This window comes from Aulonocara stuartgranti (assembly GCF_965226115.1).
Source record: "Aulonocara stuartgranti genome assembly, chromosome: 5".
Classification (NCBI taxonomy): domain Eukaryota; kingdom Metazoa; phylum Chordata; class Actinopteri; order Cichliformes; family Cichlidae; genus Aulonocara; species Aulonocara stuartgranti.
In genome coordinates, this window is record NC_138943.1 from 38,490,685 (window position 1) to 38,510,626 (window position 19,942).

The 19,942-nt window shown below is 43.9% G+C and overlaps 1 protein-coding gene across 1 annotated transcript in view; it reads left to right on the top strand.

Annotated features, from left to right (window-relative positions):
* Positions 1-19,942, top strand: part of LOC309707029 (calcium-dependent secretion activator 1) — a 254,314-nt gene that overhangs the window by 11,885 nt on the left and 222,487 nt on the right. Inside the window, exons 3-4 of the mRNA XM_082534125.1 lie at positions 13,753-13,833; positions 14,456-14,692. Coding sequence (XP_082390251.1) covers positions 13,753-13,833; positions 14,456-14,692 — 318 coding nt within the window. The remainder of the gene's footprint in view (positions 1-13,752; positions 13,834-14,455; positions 14,693-19,942) is intronic.

Here is a 19,942-nt window from a genome sequence, read left to right on the forward strand (position 1 = left end):
CAAGCGTCTGAGGTGGTAGAGACGCTGTCGGGCCTTTTTCACCACAGTGTTGATGTGACAGGACCATGACAGGTCCTGCGTGATGTGAACTCCGAGGTATTTGAAGCTGTCCACTCTCTCCACTGGGCACTCGTTGATGACGGGGGTCTGGTAGTTCCTCTCCTGCTTAGTGCTGAAGTCCACTATCAGCTCCTTTGTCTTACTGACGTTTAGAAGGAGGTTGTTCCTCTGGCACCAGTTCTCCAGATTCCTAATCTCCTTCAGGTAGGCCGTCTCGTTGTTATCAGAGATCAGGCCCACCACGACGGTGTCATCAGCAAACTTGATGATGGTGGTGGAGCTGGTAGTGGCCACACAGTCATATGTGTACAGAGAGTACAGCAGGGGGCTCAGAACGCACCCCTGGGGGGCTCCAGTGCTGAGAGTGGTGGAGGCTGAGACATGTCCGCCCATCCTTACTGCCTGTGGTCTGCCAGTTAGGAAGTTGGAGATCCACTGACACATAGATGAGCTGAGTCCCAGATGCTCCAGCTTGGTGGTGAGTGTGGAGGGAATTATGGTATTAAATGCAGAGCTGTAGTCTATGAAGCGCATTTTAACATAATTCCCCCTTCTAGTGTCCAAGTGAGTGAGTGATGTGTGGAGGAGATGAGAGATGGCATCGTCTGTGGAACGATTTGGACGGTAAGCGAACTGTAGTGGGTCCAGTGTGTCTGGTAGTGAAGAAATGATGAAGTCTCTGACCAGGCGTTCAAAGCACTTCATCACTACTGAGGTGAGGGCTACAGGGCGATAGTCATTGAGAGAAGCAGGGTGGGGTTTCTTCGGGACAGGAACAATGATGCACTCTTTGAAGCATGTGGGGATCACCGACTGAGATAAAGAGATGTTGAATATCTCAGTGAACACAGGAGCTAGCTGGTATGCGCAGTCTCTTAGGATACGACCTGGGATGCCATCTGGTCCTGCTGCTTTCCTGGTGTTCACTCTCTTGAAGGCTCTCCTTACTTCATGCTCGGAGATGACGAGCACGTTTCCGGTGCTGGCAGTATCTTCCTGTCTGCAGCCGTTAGCGCCGCTAGCACTAGCATTGTTGGAGTCCTTAGCTACAGCCTCGAAGCGAGCATAGAAAGTGTTCAGCTCGTCTGCCAGAGTCACGGCCGCGTTCGTCATACCGATTGTTGGTGCTTTATAGTCCGTTATTGTCCTTAGTCCCCGCCACAGGCTCCTAGAGTCACTCTGTTGGAGTTGTGACTCTAGTTTCCTCCCGTAGCGCTGCTTCGCCTCTTTCACCGCCCTCCGCACGTTATATGATGCGGCTTTGTACGGGTCCATGTCCCCCGTCGTGAGTCCCGTGTTGTAGGCAGCGGTGCGGGATCTCAGAGCGTCACGGATGGTTTTATCCACCCATGGCTTCTGGTTGGGAAACGTTGTGATAGTCTTTGTCTCCACGGTATCATCCGCTAGTTTCCCACTAATTAATAACTGTACAGTACTCTGTTTCTAGTAACCATTGTCCTTAATGTAAATATGTAAGAAGAAAAGAAAATGTGTATGTTTCTGTCCTGTGTACTGTTTGTTTGTATATGTGTCTTTCTGGCTGCTGTTACAACCAAATTTCCCCTTGTGGGACAATTAAAGGATTATTCTATTCTATTCTAAAAAAATACTTCAGTAAAGTTTGAAATACTGATTCAAAAGTAAGAAAATTACAGGCTGTGAAAAATGTAAGGTTTTGGAGGATGTTTTTATTTTCATGCAAAGCTACCCGAACCTTGTGCTATATTAACATAATGATAAAATATTTTCAGCAGATAGGAATACAAACTTTTAAAAAATTCTAATTATACTCTAATTATACTCAGCCTGAATCTGAAGGGGAAAAAAAAATCTATTTTCTGTTGCCTACACAGAGAGTCTTACTTTGCTTCTAAATGGGAAAATGTATACAGTCAGGGGTTAAAGTGGGATTCAGCCATTGGGGGAACCCAAAAAATCGTTGTAGTGGCTCAGTGTGGGGTAGATTTTCTTAGTGTACAGGCTGTGATCAGCTGACCTGCTGCTCTTTGTGGATGTACACAACTTAAATCAACCAGATGTGAGCAGATGTTTCTGTTTTTCTAGGTGGTATAAAGTTGGTATGAAGGTGGAATTCAGTCGTTGGATTTAAGCAGCATCATCAGCTAAAAGTCACATGAATCTCTGCTGCACTTGATGTAATATAACTCTGACCATGAAACTACAGCCAATGTGGAGCAGTCACACACTGTTCTTTACAGCAAAATAGCCTATTTATCTGGCAGGGTAGCTCTTCATGCAGTATTTACAGAGCAGTTAGTGTACCTCAGATTGTTTTGCAACAGGTTTCACAACATGAAAAAAAACAATGTCACACGTACACACCTAATATTTGAAATAAAAACTTGAATGTAAGCTTTAAATCTGCACATTATGGAACACCACTGAGCAGTCTTTACCTTTAAATCTAAGCTCTCTTCTTCCTCTCCTGTCCTGTCTTTCTTATCTTTCTACATCTCTGAGTAAAGTTATTTCTCACTCTTTTACGTCCCTGTGAAATACAGAAGCTGTACCTTTGGGTACCAATACCGCTGACTTTGGCACACATCTTCTCTTTTTATGTGACATTCTCTGGTGATTATCCTTCCTCATGTGTTAACTTTCTGTTATCATCACTTACAGTGGGGCAAAAAAGTATTTAGTCAGCCACCGATTGTGCAAGTTCCCCCACTCAAAATGATGACAGAGGTCAGTAATTTGCACCAGAGGTACACTTCAACTGTGAGAGACAGAATGTGAAAAAAAAATCCATGAATTCACATGGTAGGATTTGTAAAGAATTTATTCGTAAATCAGGGTGGAAAATAAGTATTTAGTCACCTCAAACAAGGAAAATCTCTGGCTCTCACAGACCTGTAACGTCTTCTGTAAGAAGCTTTTCTGTCCCCCACTCGTTACCTGTATGAATGGCACCTGTTTGAACTCATCATCTGTATAAAAGACACCTGTCCACAGCCTCAAACAGTCAGACTCCAAACTCCGCCATGGCCAAGACCAAAGAGCTTTCGAAGGACACCAGGAAAAGTATTGTAGACCTGCACCAGACTGGGAAGAGTGAATCTACAATAGGCAAGCAGCTTGGTGTGAAAAAATCAACTGTGGGAGCAATCATCAGAAAATGGAAGACATACAAGACCACTGATAATCTCCCACGATCTGGGGCTCCACGCAAGATCTCATCCCGTGGGGTCAAAATGATCATGAGAACGGTGAGCAAAGATCCCAGAACCACACGGGGGGACCTGGTGAATGACCTGCAGAGAGCTGGGACCAAAGTAACAAAGGTCACCATCAGTAACACACTACAACGGCAGGGAATCAAATCCCGCAGTGCCAGACGTGTTCCGCTGCTGAAGCCAGTGCATGTCCAGGCCCGTCTGAAGTTTGCCAGAGAGCACATGGATGATACAGCAGAGGATTGGGAGAATGTCATGTGGTCAGATGAAACCAAAGTAGAACTTTTTGGTATAAACTCAACTCGTCGTGTTTGGAGGAAGAAGAATACTGAGTTGCATCCCAAGAACACCATACCTACTGTGAAGCATGGGGGTGGAAACATCATGCTATGGGGCTGTTTTTCTGCCAAGGGGACAGGACGACTGATCCGTGTTAAGGACAGAATGAATGGGGCCATGTATCGTGAGATTTTGAGCCAAAACCTCCTTCCATCAGTGAGAACTTTGAAGATGAAACGAGGCTGGGTCTTCCAACATGACAATGATCCAAAACACACCGCCCGGGCAACAAAGGAGTGGCTCCGTAAGAAGCATTTGAAAGTCCTGGAGTGGCCTAGCCAGTCTCCAGACCTCAACCCCATAGAAAATCTGTGGCGGGAGTTGAAAGTCCGTGTTGCTCGGCGACAGCCCCAAAACATCACTGCTCTCGAGAAGATCTGCATGGAGGAATGGGCCAAAATACCAGCTACTGTGTGTGCAAACCTGGTAAAGACCTATAGTAAACGTTTGACCTCTGTTATTGCCAACAAAGGTTATGTTACAAAGTATTGAGTTGTATTTTGTTATTGACCAAATACTTATTTTCCACCCTGATTTACCAATAAATTCTTTACAAATCCTACCATGTGGATTCATGGATTTTTTTTTCACATTCTGTCTCTCACAGTTGAAGTGTACCTCTGGTGCAAATTACTGACCTCTGTCATCATTTTAGGTGGGGGTACTTGCACAATCGGTGGCTGACTAAATACTTTTTTGCCCCACTGTATGTTAATGGGTCGATTTTGACCCATGTATTAAATCAGCTATAAAATACACTAAATCAAAATGAAATCAAATCAATTTAATTCATGTAGCACTTTTACAAACAACAACTGTTGACCAAAGTACTGTACAATAGAATAATCAGATAAAATTTTAAATGAAAGCAAAATCAAGGAAATAATAAGAATAAAATAATGACAGACTCATAGAGACTTAAAAGTTAAGGATTAAAAATGGGTCTTTGGACGAGTTTTAAAAGTATCCAGAGTTGGAGAAGTCCTGGTATATATAACACACACGTGGCATTCTTTCTACAATAGAAATCAAATATTCTCCCATATCTGTTGCAGATGTTCCCATAAATGTGGACCTTGTAGGCCGCTTTGCTTTCACTCTTCTGTCCAGTTCATCCCAAACCAGCTCGATGGGGTTTAAGTCTGGAGACACTGCTGAACACGCCGTGTTTTCAAGCTCACCTTCTTGTTCTTTTTTCCTGAGGTAGTTCTGGCATAGATTGGACTTATGTTTTGGGTCATTATCTTGCTGTAGGATGAACCCCTGACCAACTAAGCATGATGTTCCAGAATGCTGTGGTTTTGGTTCAGGGTGCCTCTCACTATGTACAAGTCACCAACCCTGGATCCAGCAAACAGGCCCGGACCATCACACTTCCTCCTCCACGCTTGACAATTAATGCCACACATTGTGGAACCATCCTTTCACCTACTCAACAGAGATCCTGCATGATGAACCAAAGATTTCAGATATTGATTCATCAGTCCATAACACCTTCTTCCAGTCTGCAGTAGTCCAATGGAGGTGTTTCATGGGCCAGGCAAACCTTTGTCTTATTCTGACATCTTACAATAGCTTTCTTCCTGGCACTCATCATGTCAAACCTGCAGCTCAAAATCTTCTCTTCACAGCTGAAAATGAGACTTGCTTACTATGACCACTATTAAGCTGTGCTTGAAGCTGTTGTCCTGTGAGCTGTCTGTTAACTCTCTGATTCAACTGTGGCTTTGGGTCTCTGAGAGTTTTCCAAAGTTTCTGAGTGGCTTTTGCTATACTGATCCATTTAATTGAGAACATTTATTCGATCGGTTTAAACTACGTTTCAGAGCAGTGTTCTGAAACATCTGCACTTTGGGAGCTCAACACAGCGTCAAAATGTCTGTTTTGACCTTCCCATCTCCACCCAAGACACATATATGAAGAATGTATCAATGGATAATAACTACCTTCCATCACCCATATGGAATCTGTCCTCTGTTATTACCTGGGAACCACTGTGACTACATTATGTTGCACATTTTTAATCTCCTTACTCCCCCTGGTACTCAAATTTCCCTTGCTCCAGACCCATAGTCCCACTATTGACTGGGCTAACAATAAGGTTACTTCTTGGAGTTTGCACTATCATCAGTATTGTTTACCCCGCGACTGGGTGATGAATGAGAAAATGGCTTTTAAAGCCACCTTGGTCACTTTGAGTACCCACTGATGCTTTTGGCCTCACAAATGCCCTAGCCGTGTTCCAGTCCACAGTAAATGACATCCTCAGAGAGGTTTCCTCAATATCTTTTTCAACCAGACAAGACAAAATTTGGTAGACAGAAAGTGGAGGTCATATGTGGAGAAACAGATCAGACACAGATCCCCCTCAGGTTAGTTTGTATTAAATAAAAACTGTTTCTGCAGCAGATTATGACCATTTCAGTTTTTAAATATTTTTTCTAAAATTTCCAAGACACTAATTATAATAATAACAATAACAATGATAACAAAAAATCTATTATTTTTTCCATTATTGGATAAAAATGCATAAAGGCAGAAAACTGCTTTAATCTTCCCAGCTCCCAGTGATCGAATGTCAGCAGTAACTGACAGATGACAGCCTTCATTTCTCTAAAAGAAACAGCTGCCAACCACTAAAAGAAAAGTGCCTGGCAGTGTTTTTTGTTACAGAAAGAGAGTTAACTTCAACTCTGAGTCAGTTACTGGTAGTGATGGGAATTCCGGCTCTTTTTAGAGAGCTAGGGTTTTTTTTTGGCTCGGCTCTCTAAAAAGAGCCGGCTCTTTCTGCTCCCAAGCAGCTCTTCAGGTTTTTTTGTTGCTTTAATAAATTTATTATCAACAACAATATAAAATAGGATTCAGTGCATGAATAAACTTCCTGAATCCTCAACAGAATTTTTTTGGAAATCAAGTGCAATGATTTTGTCCAGTTCTTCATCAGTTGAGTTCTGTCTTGCTTGGATCAAAGACTTCTGCTAAAACTGTCTCATAAAGCTCTGGGTTGGTTTATGTGCTTGTGGTGGTATACTGCATGATGCTGTAGATACTGCAGCAGAAGCAGCAGCAACAGTTACAGTAGACACACTGGCACCTTCATTAATATCACACTCAACTGACTGTGTTTTATCTTCCCATTCCCAACCGGCTCTATTTGATATCCTTTTCTTACAGACTCTACACGCTGCCTTTACATTGTCAATAAAATTGAGATGGTTCCAGATTTTGCTTCTTTTCTTGGTGTCACTCATTTTCATTACTATACCTTTCTAATGTGTTGATGTTGTCTCTTGCTGTTGCCCCTGGCTCTTTCCCTTTCTCCCTCCTGCTCTGTTTGTGTGCTACTGCTGCTGCGAGTGTACCTACCGCCCCTCCCCTCTCTGCTCATCACAAACACAAGGCTCACATGCAGTGTGAAGTGAAAAAAAAAGCGAGAGAGAGAGGGTGAGAGAAAGAAAAAAAAAGAAACACTTCAAAGAGCTGTTTCATTTGCGACCGACACATCACTAGTTACCGGGGTAACAGTCTGTGTTCTGATTACATTTAATCTTAAAATTTCTTTACAGATTGAGATTTAGTCATTAAATGCAAACAACATTTCTGTAAATGGCTTGGTTCTTATATATCATTTTTCTACTACGAGCAACGTGGTTTGTATTCCTCATTCACCCATTCATACAAGCGTTTTTTTTCTGTCCTTAAGTGGTTTCCATCAAACACTCACATGCATTCAGTCAGCACTGGCAGGTGCTCTGCTATTTATTTATGTGTTACCATGTTGAATCATAGTACCAGGGCTCCGCTAATGATAATCCTTTCTTACTCTGTGCACACACAAACACACTTTGTTGAGTGAACAAACTCAAGATTCAAGATTCAAGTTTACTGTCGTGTAACTGTCGTTACTGTGTAACAAATGGTTACACAGAGCAATGAAATGAAATCTCAGAAGTTACTGAAGTAAGTCTGTGAGTTTCCTGTTCCTGAACAGCGGATCGGTTGTTGATCTCAGATTTAATCAACTCGGAGTTTAATGTTACGTTTTTTCCACGTGCTTCCTCGAATAGAGCATAGAGGTGTTTGTTGAAAAAAAATCTGCCAACAGTCAGTCTGTTACTCTAGTGACTGACTCTGAGTTTCTGATCCATAAAGACGGTTAACATCAACTCTAAGTTTCTCTCATCTCAGTGTTAACAACTTCAGAGTTTTTAGCTAAATCTGTTTCCTGGAATAAGGCGCACTTAAGAGGAAACAACAACACAACCCCCTAAAAAGGTTTTGCAACTGATGACTGTTGTGAAAAAATAAGCATTAGAGCTTTGGAACTGATTTTCTGAGATTTTGAAAAAAATTAAAAAACATTTTTTGCAAATGGGTACGGCAAAAGCAGTCTTTACACCACCATTATATATAAACAAACAACCTTTGTCTGCACAATTGTTTTCTTCTGTGAAGTTTCTTTACACAGTCACTTAGGCACCAGCCTGATAATAAAGACATCGGCCCCAGCTTATAGCTTTCAGATGTTTTCCTATCTTTGCACACTCACTGTTTGTACAAGAAAGCTAGAATATATAAATGCAATCATATGCAGAGGGTAAATGAGTTGAAATAAGAAACTTCTTATGATACTTAAACTCTTCAACTATATTTGAAATAACTATTTTAGTAAGAAAATAGTAAAAGTTTTTACTATGGGTGATAATTTCCTTACGGATTATTGAAATATTCTGATTCCTATTTATCTCAGATCATCCAGTCCTGCTTGACCATCTCCATTTTGCATAAAGTGTTAGTACCACTTTCTATTAATTGATTAATTGATTAAAACAAGCATCAGGAAGTCTGTAATGTACTGGAAACACATATTCAAAATGTTAATAATTATATTTAAATGTACAACACATATGAATACATTAGATTGGCGTAGGCGTGTAGAGCACCATCTTTCACATCATACTTTAGACGTGGATGGCAGCAAATAATATGGTAAATATATTTCAGGTAGGGAAAAAAAAGTGGTGCAATTTTAAAAAAAAGTCCAGTACACAAAAATAAGATGCTATCCATGTTCTCGTGCTTGTTCAATTCAGGGTTGTGGGGGGCGCAACACCATGACCCTGATCCACCTTCATCATTGATTGACCCCTGACCATCAAAAGATCAAGCCTCTCAGCTGAAAACTGGAATATTCAATTTCTGGGCAAATATCTGTCTTATTTGAAACTATAACTAACCACATCAAGTTCTCTATCCATATTTACAATAATCAGAATCAGAATCAGAATCAGAAACTTTATTGTCATTGTCACGAGAACAACGAAATGAAGAATGGTCCCCGATCATTGCATCATCCCTAGCAATATCAAAATATAAATAAAACAATAAAATTCAATAAATAAAATAGATAGAATACTTAAAATACTAATAAGATGTAACAGTAAAACATTCACATACATTCCCACACACATGCTTCAGACCGTGCATAGATTAACACAAGAGTGGCGTGATGGACATTTTTTTGTAGTATTCAGATGTGTTATTGCAGTTGGATAACAGCTGTGTTTGAGTCTATTAGTCCTTGCTCTGATTGCCCTGTACCGTCTGCCTGAGGGCAACAGTTCAAACAGGGAGTGGCCAGGATGTGAGGTGTCTTTTATGATGTTTTGGGCCTTTTTAAAACAGTGGGCATTGTGTAGAACTTCCAGTGTGGGGAGAGGGCAGCCAGTGATCTTTTGGGCGGTGTTAATGATCCCTTGGAGTGCTTTCCTCTGAGCCCCTGTGCAGCTAGTGTACCAGATGCATATGCAGTAAGTTAGAACACTCTCAATGGTGGCTCTGTAGAAGGACACCAGCAGTCTCTGTGTGATGTTATTCCTCCTGAGAATTCTCAGGAAGTACAGTCTCTGTTGGGCCTTTTTCAGCAGCTCGGAGGTGTTCACACTCCAGGAAAGGTTCTCCTCTATATTGACTCCCAGGAAGCGGAAGCTTGCCACCCTTTCTACACAGTCCCCATTTATGAATAGTGGTTGGATCTCTGCCTTTTTCCTTCTGAAGTCTATTATGAGTTCTTTGGTTTTTGAAGTGTTGAGGAGGAGGTTATTGGCCTTACACCATGACGTCAGCTGCTCCACCTCGTCTCTGTACGTAGACTCGTCTCCCTTGGAAATGAGCCCCACCACTGTGGTGTCATCTGCAAATTTCACAAAGATGTTGCTGTGGTGGCGAGGAGTGCAGTCGTGTGTGTAGAGAGAGTAGAGCAGTGGACTGAGCACACAGCCCTGGGGTGAGCCAGTGCTGAGACTCAGGGCTGAGGATGTGTGATGGCCAACTCTGACTCTCTGTCTACGGCCCGAGAGGAAGCTGTTGATCCACATGCAGGTGCTGTATGGAAGCCCCAGGTCTTGTAGCTTGGCCACCAGTTTGTGTGGAAGGATGGTGTTAAAAGCTGAGCAGTAATCCACGAAGAGCATCCGCACATAGCTACCATGCTCTTCCAGGTGAGTTAATGCAGCATGGAGTGCTGTGGCTACAGCGTCTTCCGTGGATCGGTTTGCTCTGTAGGCAAACTGGTGTGGATCTAGGCTGCGGGGCAGGGCTGCTGTGATGTGTCTGCGGACCAGCTTCTCAAAGCATTTCATTACCACTGGGGTGAGTGCCACCGGTCTGTAGTCATTCAGGCCGGTGATGTGGGGCTTCTTAGGCAAGGGGACTATGGTGGAGGACTTCAGGCAGAGTGGGACAGTCGCCTGTGCGAGGGATTTGTTGAAGATCCTGGTGAAGATCCCAGCCAGCTGTTCTGCACAATCCCTCAATATTCGACCTGGCACACCATCAGGACCCGCCGCCTTCCTCGGGTTAACAGCCTGCAGCATGTGCCTCACCTCGTGCTCTTCCAGGGTGAGGGTGGTGCTGCTATGGGTGGCGTGTTGCTGCTGTGGCTCCAATACCTCCGGTACCCTGGTCTCAAAGCGGGCGAAGAAGATATTCAGCTCCTCTGCCAGCTCCAGGTCACCGTCCGCAGCTCCGAGATTGATCTTATAGTTGGTTAGGTGCTGGATGCCTTGCCACACCTGCCGGCTGGTATTACTCTTCAGATGGTCCTCAATCCTCCTCCTATAGTCCCCCTTTGCCTCTCTGATGCCTCTCTTCAGGTTGGATCGGGCTGTGGTGTAGTAATCCCTGTTGCCAGACCTGAACGCAATGTTCCTCTCCTTCAGCAGCTGCCTGACCTCCCGGGTCATCCAGGGCTTTTGGTTGGGATAAGCCCGGATCCGTTTGACTGCTGTAACAGTGTCTATGCAATGTTTTATATAGCAGAGGACACCGTCTGTGAACATTTCCAAGTCCTGATGTTCAAAGATATCCCAGTTAGTCCTGTCAAAACAGTCCTGCAGCTGCTGAGAGGCACCCTCTGGCCATATGGTAATATTCTTTGTGATGGTAAGAGCAGTTTTCTTGAGGGGGGCATATGCAGGGATTAGAAACAGTGACAAGTGGTCAGACTGACCCAGATGTGGCAAAGGTCTGGCCCTGTAGCCCATTTTGATGTTGGAATAAACTTTGTCCAATAATGGTCAGGTCACGACAATCTTACTTTTATGCAACCTTAGTTTTTAGAAGTACTCTAAGTATTTTTAGGTAAGCTAACTTTAGCTACTAACCTACTGTTCGCTACACTGTTAGTGGTGTAAGTTGTGGTATGTGGTATAAGTTGATTCCAAATGTATTGTTATAATCCATTGGTTTATGTAAGCATGGCTCTACAAGGCAAGCCAAAATGGAGGCAAACGGTGGCTAAAGTGGAAACCTGGCACCCTACTTCTTCTTTGTCTTTCTCCAGGGATAAAATTGAAAGTGCAGACTCCCAGTAGGCAGTGTTATGGAAATTTTAACAATAACCTGCAACGTACCCAGTGAGCGTTTTGAAATGACTTAATAAACATATTGCAATATGGAGAGACCCACTCCAGCCAAACACTAGGGTGATCTCTGAATTGTGGCCACTGCCCTTACACACACAGACACAGACACTCTTAAACAAAGAACATTCCACAGCAGAATATATATCCTTATCTCTTCATTCCAGCTCACCCTTGACCCTCTCCTGGTCTAAGAAAGATAAACTGTCACCAACTGTCACCTCCTTTACAACAGGATGTCTGGAGACCCTTAAGTCTTCAATGGGTTCACTGTGAGAAGGCAATAAACCTTGTGGCCCACCTGATAACATTTTACATGCATACAACTGGTGTCAAGAGTGATTATTCTACACTGAGTTGAGAAAGTATTACTACTATTAGTGATGCATTTAATACATAAAATAAAGAGATTTCCAGTACAGCAGCAGTCTGCCACCTACTGGCAGCCAGTTCTTTGCACGCTGTTTTTATTTATGCTTATTATACAGAACCTACCACATGTGTTACTAGATAATAATCACACACTTTTTTTAGTTTGCTTTAACAGGTTATTAATGCTATTAAATAGAAACACTCAGGTTTTGCATTTTGCAGCTATATTTCCTGCTTATTACACAGAAACTACCAGAGGTAATTGAGTGGGAATAACTTAGAAAGTACCACATTATTACGTTCTAGTTTCCTTTTTGTTACCCTACAATTACCACTTTATTACCAAGCTGTATGTCCACATTGTTACCCCCAGTTTTGGGGCTATTATTATCCTATTACATAAAGTTCATAAATAATATTACTCAACCGTAACCGTTGTTGCTACCATGATATTACGTGGATATTACATGGTTATTACTTTGTTAATTGAATAGTAATAATATAGAAATTACCACATCATTACCCACTTGTTTCCCCCTTGTTACTCTACCATTACCCCTTTGTTACCAACTTTCAGGCCTGTTTTTTCACACCAAATGTAATGCAATGTTTGTACATGAATATCTCATAAACTACATTTTCAGTGGTATTTCTTACTGTCAAAATTAATCACAATCTGTCATTTAGATTTTGAAGTACTTAAAATATGCATATGTCCTATATTTGAGCACATAAATAAAAAAAAACAACTTAAAATTGTAAAAATCTATGACCCATTAGCGAGCCTGATTCTGATGGAAGTTTCTTCCTATAAAAAAGGGATTTTTTCCTTCCCTCGGTCGCCAAAGTGCTTGCTCAAAGGGAGTCATGTGATTGTTGGCATTTCTCTGTATTATTGTAGGGTTCACCTTAAGCCCACTGTTGTTTTGACTTGGCACTATATGAATAAAATGGAATTGAATTGAATTGACCTACTCTACCTTCCTACTATTTTGAGACCTACTGCCCTGGAAGAGTCTGATAATCCAGTGCAAACACATGCTGTTAGTGGGATTTAGCTGGTTCTATATTGCCCATAGGTGTGAATGTGAGTGCAAATGGTTGCCTGTCTCTCTGTGTTAGCTCTACAATCTTTCTAGGGTCTACTCTGCCTTTTGGTTTCCTACTTTCCTACTTTCCTACTTTCCTACTTTCCTACTGCCTCTCCCAAAGCTTGTCCCGCATGCTGTTGTATTTCATATTTGTGATTTATACATTGAAGCAAAACTTCAAATGGCAGAAATGACAGTGTTGTTTTAATTATTTTTTATCAATCCATTTACATTTATTTATTTAACGAGTGGGGCTGATGATTACAGTGTGTGAATGTGTGTGTGAATGAGTGAATGACTGAATGTGGTGTAAAGGGCTTTGGGGTCCTTAGAGACAAAGTAAAGCGCTATACAAATGCAGGCCCTTTACCAGGTCATTTCCCAGTCCTGCAAGGTTACCTGGGGCCCTGGCTTTTATCAGAGGAAGTATGGTAGACATTTGGAGGGCTTTGAGGCAGTTAGTACTGAATAAATCCCCTCACCTATTTTCTCCATCTAAACTTTCAGTCATTGAACTACAGCACTGACATTTAACTAATATTCAAACACTGTTTTCTTTATTCAAGATAATTTAATTAATTTGCACCGATTATTTTCTAAATTGAAAACATTCTAGCTACAGAGCACACTGCCCAATATATCTCGCGTGCCATGCCATGCCAGTTTTATTGACTTCACCTGTCAGTGGTCATGAGGTTGTGTCTTATTAGTGTACTTGGGAGTTTTTTGTTTAAAAAGAGCAATATGCACAATATGTGTAATATGTTTCCCCAGCTGGACAACCCAGATGAACAGGCAGCACAGATCAGAAGAGAGCTGGATGGACGACTTCAAATGGCAGACCAGATTGCTCGGGTAAGACATTTGGATGGTTGAGGAGATTAATAATAGGGTTAGGATAATAATAATAGGTCAGGATTGACTCTTATTTTATATTTCAACATATGATATAAATACAGACATTTTTCCTCAGTTAAATTTTTACATTTATATAACATTTATTAGAAATGAGCAGCACGGTGGTTTGGTGGTTAGCACCATTATGTCGTAGCTGGAAGGTTCAATTCAATTTTATTTATACAGCTCCACATCACAACAACAGTCATCCTAGGGCGCTTTATATTATAAGGTAGAACCCACATTAATAGATGGTAATAGTAATGGTTCAAATCTGCTAGCTGGCTGGGGCCTTTCTCTGTGGAGTTTATATGTTCCAGCGTCCTCTCACAGTCTGAAGTTATGAATGTTAGACTGACTGGCAAAATTGGCAGTAGGTGTGAGCAGAAATGGCTGTCTCCATTTCCATTTTAGTCCTGTAACAGACTGGCAACCTGTCTTGTACCCTTATTCCTGCCCTGTGATAGCTGGAATAGACTTTATCAAAATTTAACAAATAGATAGATACTTTATTGAACACACAAGGGAGATTGTTGGATCATGTTCATTATTTAATTGGCTGCTTTCCCATTTTTGTCAGTATGGGGGGAAGTTCCCTCGGTTTGTCTCTAGAGAAATGGAGGCCATGTACATTGAGGAGCTGCGATCCTCTGTCAACCTTCTGATGGCAAACCTGGAAAGCATGCCAGTGTCCAAAGGAGGAGAGTTCAAGCTGCAGAAGCTAAAACGAGGCCACAACACCTCCATCATGGACATGGGCCAGGAGGATGAGAATGCGCTGTCCAAGTCTGATGTAGTGCTGTCCTTCACCCTGGAGGTAGGTGGAGAGACCTATGAAACCGTTTGTAGAATGATGTCTTGCTGTGTCATTTTACTGGTGCAAATACAGCAGAGTGCACATAATCGAGAACCAGTTGTTGTAGAGAACCGGTTCCCAGTAGTCTAATTCCTTTGAATTGTTAGTCTGCCTGCCTATCTATCCTGGTTATCAGTTATCGGCAATAAAATATGCATTAGTAAATTATTATTTTAAACAATTATTTTACTTATTTAAATATTACTATTATTTAACAATTGAATTTAAAATAAAATCACTATTTATAAATCAATTTATATATTTTTATATCAATATTTCAAAACGAATTACTTCAAATGAAAAAATACAATTAAAAAGAGAAAAGAAGTCATTTAATTAAAAACAAATCAAAGATATATTTCTGAAATTTAAAATGGCGATTCCATTTCTCATTTTCAAATCCATTTCCTCACTGTATTTCCCATTCCTGGTAGCTCACGGTTTAGCTATTATATTAGCAAATGGATTAGCTTAACTCTAATTAGCTGGATTAGAGCTGCAATGCTAAGAAGTGTGTGTGTGCTTGTATAAAGGCTATTCAGCCTTTTTATTTACACTCCACTCCACTACAGTCCAACTCTATTGATGGGCAAGCGTCATGATGGTTATCAATCTGCCTAGTTAAGTGCGAGGGCCGAATATACATATACATATAAAAAAAATTCCCCACTCGCCCCTGCGGGCAGTCTATTCTTCAAGCTCGGGTCCTCTACCAGACGCTTGGGAGTTTGAGGGTCTTAGCTGTTCCTAGGACTACACTCTTCTGGACAGAGTGCTCTGATGTTCCTCCCGGGATCTGCTGGAGCCACTCGCCTAGTTTGGGAGTCACCGCACCTAGTGCTCCGATTACCACTGGGACCACTGTTACCTTCACCCTTCACATCTTCTTTAGCTCTTCTCTGAGCCCTTGGTATTTCTCAAGTTTCACGTGTTTCTTCTTCCTGATATTGCTGTCATTCGGAACCACTCCATCTATCACTATGGCTGTCTTCTTTCGTTTGTCTACCACCACTATGTTGGGTTGGTTAGGCACCACCATTTTGTCCGTCTGTATCTGGAAGTCCTACAGGATCTTAGCTCGGTCATTCTCTCCCACTCTTGGGGGCGTCTCCCATTTTGATCTCGGGACTTCCAGACCATACTCAGCACAGATGTCTCTATACGTATATATGTCTATATACACTCAACAAAAATATAAACGCAACACCTTTGTTACTGCTCCCATTCCCCATGGGATGGACGTAGAGACCTAAAATTCATTCCAGATACACAATATAACCATCCCTCCCAAACAGTGGTCACAAATCAGTCCAAATGTGTGGTAGTGGGCACATCTGCTATATTGAGATAACCCATCCCACCTCACAGGTGTGCCACATCAGGATGCTGATCTGACATCATGAGTAGTGCACAGGTGTACCTCAGACTGCCCACAACAAAAGGCCACCCTGGAATGTGCAGTTTTGTCTCACAGCAAAATGCCACAGATGCCACAAGCAATGAGGGAGCGTGCAATTGGCATGCTGACAGCAGGAATGTCAACCAGATCTGTCGCCCGTGCATTGAATGTTCATTTCTCAACCATAAGCCGTCTCCACAGGCGTTTCAGAGAATATGGCAGCACATCCAACCGGCCTCACAACCGCAGACCTCGTGTAATCCACATCCAGCAGGTTCACCTCCAAGATCGTCTGAGACCAGCCACCCAGACAGCTGCTGGAACAATTGGTTTGCACAACCAAACAATTTCTGCACAAACTGTCAGAAACCGTCTCAGGGATGCTCAACTGCATGCCCGTCGTCCTCATCGGGGTCTTGACCTGACTCCAGCTCGTCGCCGTAACAGACTTGTGTGGGCAAATGCTCACATTCGATGGCGTCTGGCACGTTGGAGAGGTGTGCGCTTCACGGATGAATCATGGTTCACATTGTTCAGGGCAGATGGCAGCTGAGAATGTCCCAGTTCTTGCATGGCCAGCATACTCACCGGACATGTCACCCATTGAGCATGTTCGGGATGTGCTTGACAGCGTGTACCAGTTCCCACGAATATCCAACAACCTCGCACAGCCATTGAAGTGGAGTGGACCAACATTCCACAGGCCACAATTGACAATCTGATAGACTCCATGCGACGATGTGTTGCACTGCATGAGGCAAATGGTGGTCACACCAGATACTGACCGGTTCTGGGTCCCCAGACCCCCAATAGCGCAAAAAACTGCACATTCCAGGGTGGCCTTTTGTTGTGGGCAGTCTGAGGTACACCTGTGCACTACTCATGATGTCAGATCAGCATCCTGATGTGGCACACCTGTGAGGTGGGATGGATTATCTCAATATGGCGGATGTGCCCACTACCACACATTTGGACTGATTTGTGACCACTGTTTGGGAGGGATGGTTATATTGTGTATCTGGAATGAATTTTAGGTCTCTACGTCCATCCCATGGGGAATGGGAGCAGTAACAAAGGTGTTGCGTTTATATTTTTGTTGAGTGTATATATAAATATTAGGGGTGCAACGATACACAAAATTCACGGTTTGGTTCGATACTTTGGTGTCATGGTTCGATATTTTTTCAATTAAAAAAAAAAAAGTTAATGCCTTTTTAATTTGTCATTTATTAAATTTTCACGGCACATTCCGCACCACATCTCTGTGTGTTCATCATTTGTTTGAAGCCAGCTCACCTCCAGTTTTCTGAGAATACGCGCTTCTTTTGTGGTTCGGACTCCTGACATTTCTTTGGAGGTGGAGGAACATCACAGTAATTGCTTAAAGGAGCTTCTTCGACATCTTTAAGAGTTCTAAACAAATGTCTGTCCTCCTCCAGAAAATCTTATGTACGCAAACACGCGTTGCAACTTCTTATCTTGTGCGCGTTTTTTATTTTGACAGTGAATGCGCACCTGCGGACCACTTATGTGCAGCCCTGGTTATTTAGCTCGTCATATTGCAGCCACAGAAATTCTTTTGTCCATGAAACCATAAAGCTGCACTTTCTTTTTGCCTCATAGTCTGATTTGTCATAACTTTTCCGTTTTGTGGTAAGCTTTTCTTTGGCTGTCACTTCTTCACCCTGACCTGTCTTATTTGGCTCAGCAGAACTGAAATATATATCCTGCTGCTTTTACACACGCATGTCAGGATGCCTGGGTCGTTGACCCAGGGTATTTGAGTTTATTATATTATTTATACTTTTTAGTCTTTGGTTTCTTTGAGTTCTGTCTTATGGTTTATGTCTCTGTCTTCTTTAGTTGCTCTATCTCCCCTATCACCTGTATCCCCTTGTCTAGTTCGCGTCTCTGTGTATCCTTAGTTCTTATATCCCCGTGTTCAGTCAGTGTTTGTGTCTGCCCTGGTCCCACGTCTCTGTTCCCTCTGTAGTGCCTGCATGTGAGTCTGTGTTATGTGTTTCCTGTTTTACTTTGAAGGTCTCTGTCTTATCTCAGTGTGTTCAGTTTACGCTTCCTTTTGTCTTGTCAGTTCTGATTTGCCCCAGCTGTGTTTCCCTCCTGTTATTCATTCCCTGATTGCTCCTTCTGTGTATTTAAGCCCTGTGTTTCTCTGTGTCCGTGTCGTGATCTACCGTTTATTTTGCTGTGTGTTTTGCCAGTCCACCGGTGTTAGTTTATTTTGAGTTTTTTCCCCAGTTATGTTATGTTTGCGTTCAGCAGTAAAGCTGTTTTGGTTTGAGTTTAAGTTTGGAGTCTGCATCTTGGGTCCTATCCCTGTCCGCACACAGCCGTCACCTAACAGAAGATCGCGACCAGAACATGGACCCCGCAGACTCTTTTTCCTCGGAGTACAACACTGAGATGGAGCGGATGGTGAGCCTGCTTGACCGCATCGCCCAGTCCCCTGATTTAAGGACCATGGCAGTGGGGCTGAGTGCGGTGGAGGCCATCATTCGCTTTAACCCCCGGCTTAGCCAGTTTGCTAAGGACACTAAGTTGGACGACACCATTACTGCCTGGAGAGAGCAAGTCAAGGCTGGTGAGCTTGCTCTCTTACTCTCTACATCTTCGCCACTGTTACCCCGGGACAACACACACTCTCCTTCTGTCTCAACATTGCCACAGACTTCCTCTCCCTCCCCACACCAGCTGGGTTCTCGTTCGCCTGCCTTTTTCCTGGCAGCTATGTGGTCGGAGGATGAGGAGGAGGTCTCTTTTTCTCCACCGGTTCCTGTTTCCTCATCCCGAAGGAAACGGCGTTCTGGCCGCCGCCACAACAGAACTGTTGAGCATTCTGACTCTGGACATTCTGACATCACACCCACTTCATCTGTTCTGCAAACTGGTTCCGCTGGAGGGTCCGAGGGGCCCGTTCAGCCACCCGCCTCCGCTGGAGGGTCCGAGGGGCCCGTTCAGCCACCCGTCTCCGCTGGAGGGTCCGAGGAACCGCTTCAGCCGTCTCTTCCTGCTGGAGGATCCGAGGGGCCCGTTCAGCCTCCCGACTCCGCTGGAGGGTCCGAGGAACCGCCGGCTTAGCCAGTCTCTTCCTGCTAGAGGATCCGAGGGGCCAGTTCAGCCTCCTGTATCCGCTGGAGGGTCCGAGGGGCCCGTTCAGCCACCTGTCTCCGCTGGAGGGTCCGAGGAACCGCTTCAGCCGTCTCTTCCTGCTGGAGGGTCCGAGGGGCCCGTTCAGCCACCCGCCTCGTCAGCTGAGGGTCCGGGAGGACCCAGCCAGCACGTCCCAGTGTCTGCTGATGGTTCTGGCGAGGCCGTTCAGCCACCACCGGCTCCACTGCCTGGTCCGGCCTCCGAGTCTGCAGCTCTGCCTGGTCCTGCCTCTGCTGCTCCGCCTGGTCCGGCCTCCGAGTCTGCAGCTCCGCCTGGTCCAGCCCCCGAGTCTGCAGCTCCGCCTGGTCCGGCCTCAGCCTCTGCAGCTCCGCCTGGTCCAGCCTCCGAGTGTTCAGCTTCGTCTGCTCCTGAGGTCTCCATGCTGTCTGTTCCTGCACATCTTGTCCGGCCTGCACGTCCTGCTCGTCCTGCACGTCCTGTCCGGCCTGCACGTCCTGTCCGGCCGATGACTGGATATCGTTGCCGTCATGGACGACCCCCTGAACTACGCCGCCACCAGTGCCTCCCGGCCGGCCTCCTGACCTGCTCCGCCGCCGGTGCCTCCCGCCCGGTCGGCCTCCTGACCTACTCCGTCGTCGCCGGTGTCTCCTGCCTGCCCGGCCCCCTGAACTGTTTTCTGG